The sequence below is a fragment of the Limulus polyphemus genome, unplaced genomic scaffold (assembly GCF_000517525.1).
Source record: "Limulus polyphemus unplaced genomic scaffold, Limulus_polyphemus-2.1.2 Scaffold2993, whole genome shotgun sequence".
Taxonomy (NCBI): domain Eukaryota; kingdom Metazoa; phylum Arthropoda; class Merostomata; order Xiphosura; family Limulidae; genus Limulus; species Limulus polyphemus.
In genome coordinates this window covers 120,692-133,609 of record NW_013668603.1, presented here as the reverse complement: position 1 = coordinate 133,609, position 12,918 = coordinate 120,692, and the positions used below count along the sequence as shown (strand labels likewise).

Sequence of the window (12,918 nt, the reverse complement as noted above, 5' to 3'; positions counted from 1 at the left end):
CAGATAAGGTTATCCTTTCCCTGAAGTTTCAAATTCAATTCATTCATGTGGGATGTGATGTCAACCAAAAATGACAACTTTGACAGCCAGGCAGGATCTGACAGAAGTGGACCAGCTCTATCCTTTTCGTTGAAAAAAATCATCTATTTCTTTTCGGAGCTTATAAAAACGAAACCGGACTTTACCGCAGCTGAGCCATCTCACTGCTGTGTGATAAGGCAAGTCGCAGAATTCAGAATCAATTTCTTCAAGAAAAGCCTGGAACTGGTGGTAATTAAGTGCATGACCCCGAATGAAGCTCACCGCAGAAACGACTAGTTTTAGTACGCAAGATATAGCTTAAGTATTTCCCACAGTGTACTTGCTGATGTATAATGCAGTGTTTAAACAGAGCGCCCGGGAGTTGAAGATCTTCCAACTTAGTTCGTATCTGCTCCACCAGACCCTTCCTCACTCCAGCCATGTTTTTTCCTCCATCAACTGTAACACATTGAAACTGATTCCACTGAAGGTTATAGCCTTGCAAAGTTTTCTGCACTTCCATGAAAATGTCTTCTCCAGTTGTTGTTCCGTGCATGCTGCAAATTCTGTTCCGTGCATGCTGCAAACGGATGCCAGCTCTTCTGTGATCTGAAAGTCCAAATTAACACCCCGAATGAACACGAGAAGCTGTGACGTACTCGAGAGATCAGTAGACTCATCCAACAACAAAGAATGCCACAAGAAGTTCCTAGCTTTTTCGCGTATCTGTAACACCATGTTCTCTCCAAGTTCTTCTGTTCTCTGCACAAGTGAACTTGCTGAAAGGCTGATACTTCCGAACAAATCGGCTTTCTCAGGACACAAGTCATTTGCTGCTTCCATCATACACTCTTTGATGAAGTTGCCGTCAGTAAACGGTTTTCCTCGCTCTGCCATCTTATACACTATTTTATAACTTGTACGAGCGACAGATTCATTTTCAGCAAACATTCTCGTGAAGAGATTCCTTTGAGATTCCAAAGTACATTTCATAAACTCAAATTTCTCAGAACGCAAATTTCCAGAAAACTTCGAATATGTTGACAGATGTTTTGTTTCATAGTGATGCCGAAGACTGTGAGGTGTCTGCAGGAATGAACTCCCATTGCAGGTACTTACACAAAAAGCACTCCGATATCCAAAGTCGCAAAAAGCTACCGAATTGTTTATTTCACTGATTTTCTTAAACTTATATTACTGTCAGATGCAAAAATCAGATTGGACAAATTTGGACATTTTTACTTACTCTTATTTTAATTTTTTCTATATAGTAAGTTTATCTGCAGTCTATGATATTTCCATATAAATAATTATATTTTAGCTCATTTGTAGCACAGTGCAGCGGTGGGCCGGATGAACTCACCTCGCGGGCCGTAGTTTGATGACCCTTGGACTAGATGGAAAGCAGATAGTCAACAGCACCCATGGCCAACTCTTGAGTTACTATACACCAACGAAAAGTGAAATTGACCACCACATTATAACACCCCTACTGCTGAAAAGACGAGCATATTCGGTAATGGCATTCGACCCATCGACCTAGAGATTGCGATATGAGCGTTCTAACCATCAGGTCATGCTCCTTCGAAGAGATTAAGATTTTATAAATATTATTATTATTCACTGTTCTAAATGTGTTAATATTCCATAGTCGTCAGCTTTGATGTATCATTCAATTATTATTAGTCCAGAAATATATGTAAGTGATAGGTTAGAGTATTATGAAATGAATAAAACCACAATCATTGTTCACTAGAACGTTAGAAAATTCCATAAAACAGAATTTAGAAACATATCGTACAAAACAAAGAAATATTCAAAGAAAAAAATAGTCGATTGTCTCAAAATTACATAGTAACTTAAGTCAAAGAAAAGAAGTTCATAAATAAAATATAGATTCCATTGTTAAAACTTACCAAGTTGGAGTTATTACTCCCTCAGTCTGTGTCTGTTATTTTCAATGGGTAAAATAGTGAAACACGAAGATTTATAAGTTTTCAAACTGTCTATTTATACAAATAAAGAATAATTGAGATTTAAGAGGTCTTCTTTTAACAAAGATGAATCGCAAAAATACCCAAAAAGTTCCGTGGAAAAATGCAAATTTTATATTTTTTATGCCTTTGGAAAATGTTTGTACCAGTAACACAGCACATTGTCGAGATTCTTATATTGTATATTGGTGAATTGTAGTAATATATACATTTATCCATCTTTGTTTCTGTAAGACTTCTGTTAATATTTATGAAGCTAGAAAACAACAAAGAAGTGTACATTTAAGTTATTAGTGTATGGGAGATTTTAAAGCATCACAACGAACGGTTTTCCTAAACACTCTCAAGTTATTAGGCATTAGAAATTGAGAATTAGAAAACAACTTGAGCAACAACTATTTTAAGTTACTCTAAGCCTAAAATAAGGCTCTCCTAGTTAGGTTAGACTGGCTTAACTTATTAAATTTCAAAATTTCATACTGAAAATAATTATTTATAATAAAAAAGAACAGCAACTTATTTATTTGTAATAGCTTCCCTACTGTAGAATTTCGGAATTTTTCATCGTTGTAAATTTATTCATACTTGACGCGTTGCTTCAGAATAACGTTTGATGGACTTAGGCAAAATAATTAGAACTATATATGTAGTTAGGGCTGCACTTGCAAAACACGCCGTTAGATGGCGCTACACGTACCTCGGACTCGGGAAAGGGGTGATGTCTCAAATGATGATGCCATAGTTCCATAAATTGTCACCAGAGAACGAGTTGTTAAGGGCGCATTGCTAGGCCGCCATAACAGGCGGCCATGACGGACGATTACGTAATAGTTCCACGAAGTAGAGGATGTATTCCTAGACCGCCATAGTTCTATTGAACCAGAATAACTTTGATCAACATGACTATAATTAATACAGTCAGTATAAAACACTAATTCATTGGTTAATTAAATTTCCTGACCATTTAAATCATCTTGAAAAGGACACTTATCACTAAATTATTAAATACATTTCCTGACCATTTAAATCGTCCTAAAAAGGACGATATCATGAAATATTATGCATTAATTAAAATTTACACTTTCGCTAGTTTCACTTTATGTTGCCAATATAACTTGACACTGAACAACAAAAATACGACTATAATGAATAAATTATTCTGGTTGAAATCTTTATAATTAATACAGAAAAAGGAAATCTGAAAAAAAATAAAATGGATGCAATGACAAAACATTAACAAGTGGTCATGACGTCATAGTTCCATTAAATGAGCAGAAATTTGATCAACACGACTATATTTAATACAATCAGTTTAAATCACAAATTTATTTCATTCTAAAAAGGACGTTTAGCACTAACTTATTAGTTCTAAACATTTCCTGACCATTTAAATCGTTTTAAAAAGGACAATATCATGAAATAATGGTTTAATAAACTAATTAACCAGTGTTTTATACCGACTGTATTAATAATAGTCATGTTGACCAAATTAGCTGGTTCAATAGAACTATGAAGTCATGGCGGCCTAGCAATACATCCTTTACTTCGTGGAACTATTACGAAATCGTCCGTCATGGCCGCCTGTTATGGCGGCCTAGCAACGCGTACTTAAAATCCCGCCCTCTGGTGATAATGTATAGAACTATGATCGTCCCTGATCCATCTTATGTGTAGCGCCATCTAACGGTGTGTCTTGCAAGTGAAGCCCAAACTACTAATTTAGGAAAAGGAAGGCACCATAGGTTATATATTTAATGTCATTCCAATTTTTGCTTGTGTTAGAGTTTTGTAACATAAATCCTAATAGTAATTTAGATAAGTTGGAATATAAAAAGTTATTGTCACTACTGCCAAATGGCTACGAAACTAATAAAGACTTTTAAAGTCACTACAATAGTGTAAATTGTAAATATTCTGGCGTTTAGAAACCATAATTGTGTTTCTGTAGGTAACACATTTGTAAATTATGTGCACGAGCTGAGAAAATTAACACTAATCAAAACTTATTACAGTTTTTGGCTCTTAAATAAAATAACGACAACATGTTCTGTTTCACAACCATGCGTTACGAATTGACATTATATATTTCTTAAGTATTAAAAGCCATAGTTATTAAATCATAAGCTTACAAAAATGATTTTTTTGAATAGTTAGAAATTGTTTAAAGTTGTTACCATCTACTTTCACTCAAATTCAGATTATAAGGTATTGGAAAGTTATGAATTGTCGATCTGTGGTGCCTCTATTGGCTGAAAACTAAATTAAAACATTTTCTTTCTTTGATATATATGCGCTGTTTTGTTTACGTACACAATCACGATTTGAAAATAAACGCACCAAGCTGAAGACATAATCACAGCGAATAGTCCTAATTCCCCTAGGTATATATCCGTACGAAATGATATGTATATTTGTAGACGTTGGTTGTTTGTTACTAAAACTTGAATTTATGGTATTATAAATGTTGCTTTCTAATATTCTATTAGTCTGTGTGTGTGTGGGGGGGGGGGTCAGAAAACAGCCAATTGTAACTTCGAACGTATGCTGTCATAGATCAGTTTAAATAAAAAAATATTCATCTCCAAGCATTTTCGATCGTGCATCTAGTCACATTTACTCTGTTTTATCATTATTCACTGGCTGGGATATATAAAAAGTAAACAGTAACAAAACTGATATTTTAGCTCGTATTTCTTTACTTTCCTGGTTATGGGCAAGTAGACTTTGTCTCTCATGCAAATACTTAACTTGTGGCTTTGGCTGATGAATTATCTCCTTTTTGCAGTTAGCTGTTTCGTAAAATTCGAATAATTAAAGCTTAAACAATTAATTACAAGACATAGATATAGGCATTTTGTTAATTTTGTTTACGACGACAGCAGTTTAACATATACATTTAAGAAATGTTATACAGCTTTTTTGAAACAGACAACATGTTATATTTCTCATTTAGAAATTATAAAACTATCTTGTTTAATCGTGAGAACTTATGAAACTATTGTGATATCATTGATATAAAAAGCACACATTATTTCGGCTTGTGCATCTAAGAAACAAAAATAACCAATAAAATACTAGGTTATGCATATATAGGGGAAATCCAGAATTTCAATTTAAAAACTTTATTCGGCTAAGCACTAATATAATTATTTTATTTTTTTTAATTATTCCAGTTTTCAGCCGAATAAACTATTTAAGTACTAGACTGTTTGGCTGAAGCGTGAAATTACTTGTGAGTAATATGAGTACGTACACCTATTTTCGTGATATAGATAGATATAGATATGAAACCGATTGAATACTTTTGAAGTTATACTTCTAGTTCTGGCTATGTGTAACAATAAAATTTACCTTGATGAACTTTATTAAGTAGATATTTATATGTAATGAATAAAGAACACTGTTTACAGGAACGAAGAACGTATGCCCGAACAATACGTATTAAATTTAACATCTTAGCCATTAGGCTAAACAAATACTGAAAACAGCAAAGTTATGCTCGACTTCTGGCTTTAACTAATATTGTTTTCACAAAAAGTTTACATCTCAGTTAAGATGGTTAAGGCTTTTTGAATATGGCAGTTAATATATAAAGCATTATACGCCAAATATGCTCTTATTGGAATAGATATGGACTTTAGAGACGTTATTCTAGTTCATTTTAATTATGTTACAAGTGACAATGTCTGTAGTATCTAAATACCTAAATTGTCATTTTGTAATTGAATGGTTGATATTTCTTTAATTAGAAAATTGAAATAGTAGCTCCAGATAATTATCAGAAGTAATTTTCACAATATATTTATTTATTTATATTATATTTTTGCTGGTTAATTCAAATTCCCTACCTCGACCAAAATCAGTGTACCTGAAACAGTAAAAGTGCACTTCCTACTGTCCTGAATTAAATCATTTCTATAACAAGGTGTCGTTTTGTATATTGTCAAAACTACCGAATATTGTGCATGTCGGTCACACAGTTATAGTTTTTATAACTTGTTTTTTACGTATTAAGTCCATGTAGAAATCTATGATGAAGACCATATCTTATCCATTCACTGGCTTTAAACTTAGAAAAAACAAAATGTACTATTTTTTATTTCTAGGCTACAATAATACATTTTTATACAAACTAGTTTACCTGAAACTTGTGAACTACTTTAACTGAAACTTGTAGTTTTATTTATCAGCAGCAAATAACGTGTAACCAGTTATACGAACATGTCTGGTGAGTGTTGTTGAAAATTCCAGGTGTAACTTACAAATACAAATAAAATTAAATCGAAAAGTGAGTTCCACGTGTTTCTTATTAATATTTATATTTATATTTTAATCTCGTCTCAGAAATATACAATAATAATATTTGTAGATATGGTAATAAGTAAAATTATAAGTTTTCACTCTAAACGTACCTTATAATGTGTTATAACAAACAACACAGTCGAAATACCAATGTATTTATAAAATCATTTATTTACATACTTTTACACAAACCAGTCAGAAAAGACAATTGTGAAACTTAAAATGTAGTTTAAGTTCGATGTATTTGAACCAATTAGTCCAAATGAAATCCACATAAGGGCCCATCGGATTATACATCAGTTTTCAGCATATTTGGGAAACAGACTGTTAAAGTTTGTGGAGACATCTGGATGAAATGAAAATGTCAGAAATGATATTACTTGTAAAACTTGGATATTTCAAAACAATATCCCATTCTTGATTTGATATATATATTATTCTCAAATTGGAAAACACAGTCAATGTCACTTTGTAAGATCAACTATAACTGTAATCAGTTATATATATTAAAAAAAAAACACCAGCAATATATAAACTTTGAGGATATCACGTTTGGGTATTTTATTAAAGCAAATATTGTTTCTTAAAGGTGTGCTTTGAGTTAAATTAAATCTCCAATAATTTCTTCTTCAAAATATCCAATTTGTTTTACATGTATTGTATTTATCTTCGTAGCTTTAATAAATTATGAGTAAGTTTATAAATGAGTCTTTTTTTTTCAACTTTACTAAAAAAGTAATAACGTCAAAGCGGATTTGATCTTTCAATAAGGATATTCGTCTATTTAGTCGATTAAGCTAGAAACGTAAAATGCAAATCGTTTTATTAATTAGTGTAATTAATTAGTGTAATTAATTAGTGTAATTCTTATCATTAAACTCCATTTCATTTCATCAGTAAATTTTATATATTACCTCAAGTTACGTTTTAACGCCAGTAGCCATGACCACCTCCGCCTCCCCCGCGACCTAAACCACCTCCACCGCCTTTGCCACCGAATCCACCAAAGCCACCACCTCCACCGCCTTTGCCACCGAATCCACCAAATCCACCACCTCCCCCATATCCTCCATGTCCACCAAAGCCACCACCGCCAAGTCCACCGAAGCCACCACCGCCCCCAATTCCTCCAAATCCACCAAAGCCACCACCTCCATGTCCACCGAACCCACCACCTCCATGTCCACCGAACCCACCACCGCCCCCAATTCCTCCAAATCCACCGAAACCACCACCGTAAGTCGAAGTCACCAGGGCAGCCAAGACGATGAAAATAAAAGCCTGTATAAAAGAAATGTCAATTTAGACAAAGTTCCTTATAAATATAACTTTGATAAATACACAAAAATATGCTTGCATCTGATCTACACAAATAAGTTTGCTTAGTTTTAAACCATAAGATATTAAAACCAGATTAATATAAAACAATGAACCTCGTTGGATAAACAATAAAAAAAAATTATTGCATGGGGTTTTCACTACTCAGAAACATACCTACCAAATGTTCTGTTCAATGGGTTTCAGTAAACGTATGTACACCATTCAGAATAACATTATATGAAGTTATTGATTACATTTATAAAAACACTTAAAGAAAAGTCTTGGTTTTATATCATTCTTGAGGTATTTATCCTATAACAACGGTTTACTATAAATATTCTTTATATTTGTATAATAACATCTCTATGAATATCTAATGTTCTGTAATTTCCTTATGCTTATATTGGTCTTCTATTAACATTATAATTTAAACTTACCAAAATCTTCATAGTAATTTCTCCTTTCTGTATGTTTCCAGGTATGTCAGGATTGAGACTGATTTAATGTTCAAACGAAATCCCTTTTATACCTTGTTGGCAAGCAAGAAGTTGTACTGCTGGACTTTGTTCACTGTGGTGTGAAATGTACAAACTTTATTTTACCATGGTAATCCTGGTGCGTCTCTCACTTAGTGACAATTAAATAAAGAAGAAAACTATAGACTTTTTTTTTAAAGGCTTTGAGACTAAAATAATAAATACTTTTATATCAGTAATGTTTGCTCTAGTCTCCCTATTGATAAAATTAAAATTTGACTCTCATCAACAATTTCAAGATCTTTTAATTCTAGCGAATTAATGTTTTGTTTTAGTAAAGATAGGGTCATCAATGACATTGTCATTGATGAAAATTACCATTGTTTCACATTAAACATATTTTTTTCTGGCTATGCATTTTATACCTGACAACACATTTGTAAAATTCCGTCAACATGTCTTCCAAAAAATAAAGGAATTCCAATAGTTGTTGCACAATTATATCAATTTTAACTTGAATTTTCATACATAACAAATCTTAGAAAGAAAAAAAAGACTATAAAATAGCTTTACACGTCCGTAACGCTTGTAAATATATTAATGATATTCTTATCCCTAATTATCAAGGTTTTCTTGACATAGCCAAAGAAATTTATTCACTGGAACTTGCTCTGGAAGAAAAACAAATTCACTTGAAAAAAGGTACACTACCTGAATTAAGATACTAGCATCTTTGAATAAATGTTAAATGTTTGATATAACTAGTTTTATTATTTTTTATTTAAAATTCGGGGTTCGATTCCCCGCGGTGGACACAGTTGATTACCAAATGTGGCTTTTCTCTAAAACAAACATCAACAAAAACCTAAATTGGTCGAACATCATGAGACATTATTGGATTTACGGCCGAAAATAACTTTAAAGGCGAGGGTAACTTAACTGATAAAACAATGAATTCTACGCCTTACAATCAAGAACGTAAGAAAAATATATTTAATTAGCTATACCAATTTAGTTTTAATTTTGGTCTATATAGGTAACTTACTCTGATCGGAAGTTAATATTACTCTTTAAGCCCTTATTTTTGTTGAATGAAATTAGAGAGGTGAAAACCATAGAGAATTTTGTATAAAAGTCTTTGATAAAGCTCATTTTATAAGCAAAATCTTTACACCTGCTTGTTAAGTGTGTTTTATCTATACATATCATTTAAGAATGTGTAAAAATTAAAAATTTGTGGACCTTATATAAAATCGTTCCACGATTGGTTAACAGCCAGTTGACCAAATATCCGGGGTTCGATTCCTTGCTGTAGAGAGAGAGAGAGTGCATATAGCCCTTTGTGTAGCTTTTTATTGAGAAAATAACAAAAGCCTTTATATAAACTTAAATTATCATGAAAAATGGTCTTTACAATTAACATAAACTATTTTTACATATACTAGATAACCGTTTTGTTTCTTTGAACAAAATAAACTTGTTTGAATGTAAAAGCATTGCTATGATTCTACAGTGTGTACGTACGTTTTTTTCTCGGATAGGTTGTTATTATTGGATCTATCAGTTTAATATTGAGAGAGAAACAAAACAACATCGATGAACTAACTTATTTTTTACAATGTGACTTTTTTACGTAAAGTACGAATACATAAATGTTCCTAAATAATGTGAAAAAACCCATCAATTTCAGGGAAACTTTAACGTACGAAGTCAATTTAAACACTTTCAAATAGCCAAGGAATATTGAGAAACACATTTTGAAACTATAGGCAACAGGTGATTTCCTGTGTATATCTGACGAACTTTGTGGAAAAATTATGAAGTTCCTAATATCGCATGAATTTAACTATATAATTAGATATTGATAGCTACAAACACGGATTGCGGATTTACAATACTAGAAACCGGGTTCTGATATCCGTGGTGGGCAGAGCACAGATAGCCCATTGTGTAGCTTTGTACTTAAGAACAAAACAAACAAACTACAAACACATATACGTTATTAAACATTAACAAATTATATCAAACTCAAAAGTATGATAAAATTTAAGAATACGTCTAGAAAACAAAAAACAATAACTAATTTATAAAGTAGGGACAGCTACCGCAGATATCTTTTCTGTAACTTTGTGCGAAATTCAAAACGAACCAAACCATTATAGTCTTTATATTGTTAAGAAACTTTCTGATTGATTATATGGCAAACAATCATAATGTATACTATCAGCACGTGACTATACCCTTGCACAGTTTACTTTCACATGGAAAAAAAAGAGTGTCATTCACGTAGTGTTTGCCTTTGATATTATTTTCCTCACATAATTATTTCCAATACTGTACATATAACAGAAAAATACTATAAATTACTTTTTACACCCGTTTCTAAAATTATTCTAAGATAACGATAACAGTTGTGTTTAAGTAGCATTTAATGGTTTTTGATAACACCGAATACACAGGTTTCTGTACAGAAATCGACAATTTTATTAAGTTATTCGGTAATTGTTAAAGAATAGATACGAAACTAAACTTATTTATTTGGACGTTTTACCAAGACCCGACATGGCCAGGTGGTTAGGGTGGTCTACTTTCAATCTGAGGGGCGCGGAGTTGAATCCCTGTCCCACCAAACATGCTCGCCCCTTTTAGCCGTGGGGGGGGGCGTTATAATGTGACGGTCAATCCCACTATTCGTTGGTAAAAGAGTAACCCAACAGTTGGCGGTGGGTGGTGATGACTTGCTGCCTTCCCTCTAGTTTTACACTGCTAAATTAGGGACGGCTAGCGCAGATATCTCTTGTGTAGCTGTGCGTGAAATTCAAAACAAACAAACGTTGGCGAGTTATCAGTTTAGAAGGATGCCAAAACTTAGAATTTATAATATATTGACAAAGATATAAGTTTTCAATTAAAGAAAAATAAACATGTCTAATTCATATTCAGTGGTAGAGAAACGAAAAAAAAACTATCCAAAAAAACGATTAGAAATATAGTATGTAGGCTAATAACCAGAATCTTCTATAAAACGAATAAAGGTTTTAGGGTATCCGATAACTTCAAAACGTGAACAAATATTTGAGATGTTGTGTAATAATTCCCTTATTTCTCAGTCTTTTTGTCTCCCACCAGTTGGCAGGTTAGTGCTTTAAAACTGATTTACTAAAATACAATGTTATGGTGTGACCACATAAGCAACGAGAAAAAAAAAATGTGTAAACAAAAGAGCGTATACTCCTAAAAGCTGTAGGAGGGGAAAATACCTTTTGGATACTTTTTTATATTACTCTAATTAAGAAACGCCTAGCGACAAACGTTTTCCTTTTGATTTAATTTTCGACTCATAATATTAAAATCATAAGTACAAGCAAACCGTTGGTTAAAGTTTGTTTGAAATTTTTCAACTTCTAAATAAACGTTTATGAGTTTCATCTTTTCATACGCGGGAAAAAAGTAAAATATGAAGGACTTACGTAACATTAACGCAAAAAAAATGCAGAAATTCATTAAAAAAACTCAGAAACAGACTGTCATCTATAAAGTGTTAATCGATGTCAAGTTTGCACCAATTTCAACGTTTTTAATGGAACCAGTTAAAGCAGTATGTAAAGTTTATGATCAGTAATAACAGAAATTATTTTTTCCTACAAATAATCACTTCCAACTTCCAAAACAACAAGGAATTGTTAGAAGAGTAGGGAATATTTTTTCTCTTATTATTTCTTCCCAAACTTGATATTACATAAGCCAAGAATTAGTTAGGAAAAATGTTTGTTAACGGAAAGATGAACAAACTTTGCTTATTTTGATCATGAAGTTAAAAACAAAGCGTTAAACTGAACACAGAAGAAGAATGTTTTTTAGATTAATTAAGTACTAATTATATTAATAGTGTAAGTTAATCAAATTTAAGCACACACGCGATTTACCATAAAAAGCCACAAACACAAGTATTGGCAATATCCTTTATTAATGATATTTTATGGAGATGTTAGGGGACAATCTAAACAGTTTTTAACATATTGTTTTAATTGGAATATGTAGTACTTCAATAAACTAATGTTATAAAGAGGCATTTTTTATCAAGTTTCGTTTATAATATGTGCCCTTTACTAACCGAATAAGATTTTTCTTAGCGATATATATATATATACACTAGAAGCAGCGACGGCTAGCTATGGATTTGAACAAAGATTTGTTTTTTGTAGAATACATTATATATATATGTGTATGTAAAATGTCTCTAAAATTAAAGTCACCACACAAAAAAACAAAATTTTATGAGAAAAAGGACCATATAAATATCCAATTTACATATAGTCAGCTAAAAATATGTAATTTGAAGGTACTAAATAATAATTACTTTGTTTTGAAATGAAAATGAAATTTGAAAACGTAAATTATCTTATCGATATTACAGTTTCTTGTGTGAAATTATTTCATTCTTAAATGACATGCTACACATGTGGAATACCTTGTATATAAACACAATTCTTAGAGGATGTGTAAGTTTGACTCTGATGAACTAACTTATAAAATGTAATTGTTTCTTTCTAATCTAACGTAGGTGGTTCTGGAATATTCGCATAAGGAACAAGCGAACGGATGTTCGCAGAAGAGGTTTATTTCTGTAACATTTTCCCATGTGAAAAGCAGATAAAGCTTAAAATAGTATATTCTGTTGTTGAGTTTACACTGCAATAGAATGTCTAGCAAGTCATTAGGTCTTGGTTTAAGTTTTTAATTATATCTATTCTGTAGAAACGAATGTATAATCTCGTTGACATTTTTTTTATGTTTTGAAGAGT

At 32.0% G+C, this 12,918-nt stretch overlaps 1 protein-coding gene across 1 annotated transcript; it reads right to left on the bottom strand.

Moving 5' to 3' along the window:
• Positions 1–7,244: 7,244 nt before the first annotated feature.
• Positions 7,245–8,086, bottom strand: LOC106468397 (glycine-rich protein 23-like). Its single transcript, XM_013928820.1, has 2 exons — positions 8,075–8,086; positions 7,245–7,598 (listed from the first exon to the last, which is right to left on the bottom strand). The coding sequence occupies exons 1-2, from the start codon at positions 8,084–8,086 to the stop codon at positions 7,245–7,247; spliced, it is 366 nt and encodes a 121-aa protein (XP_013784274.1).
• Between the last annotated feature and the right edge of the window lie 4,832 nt (positions 8,087–12,918).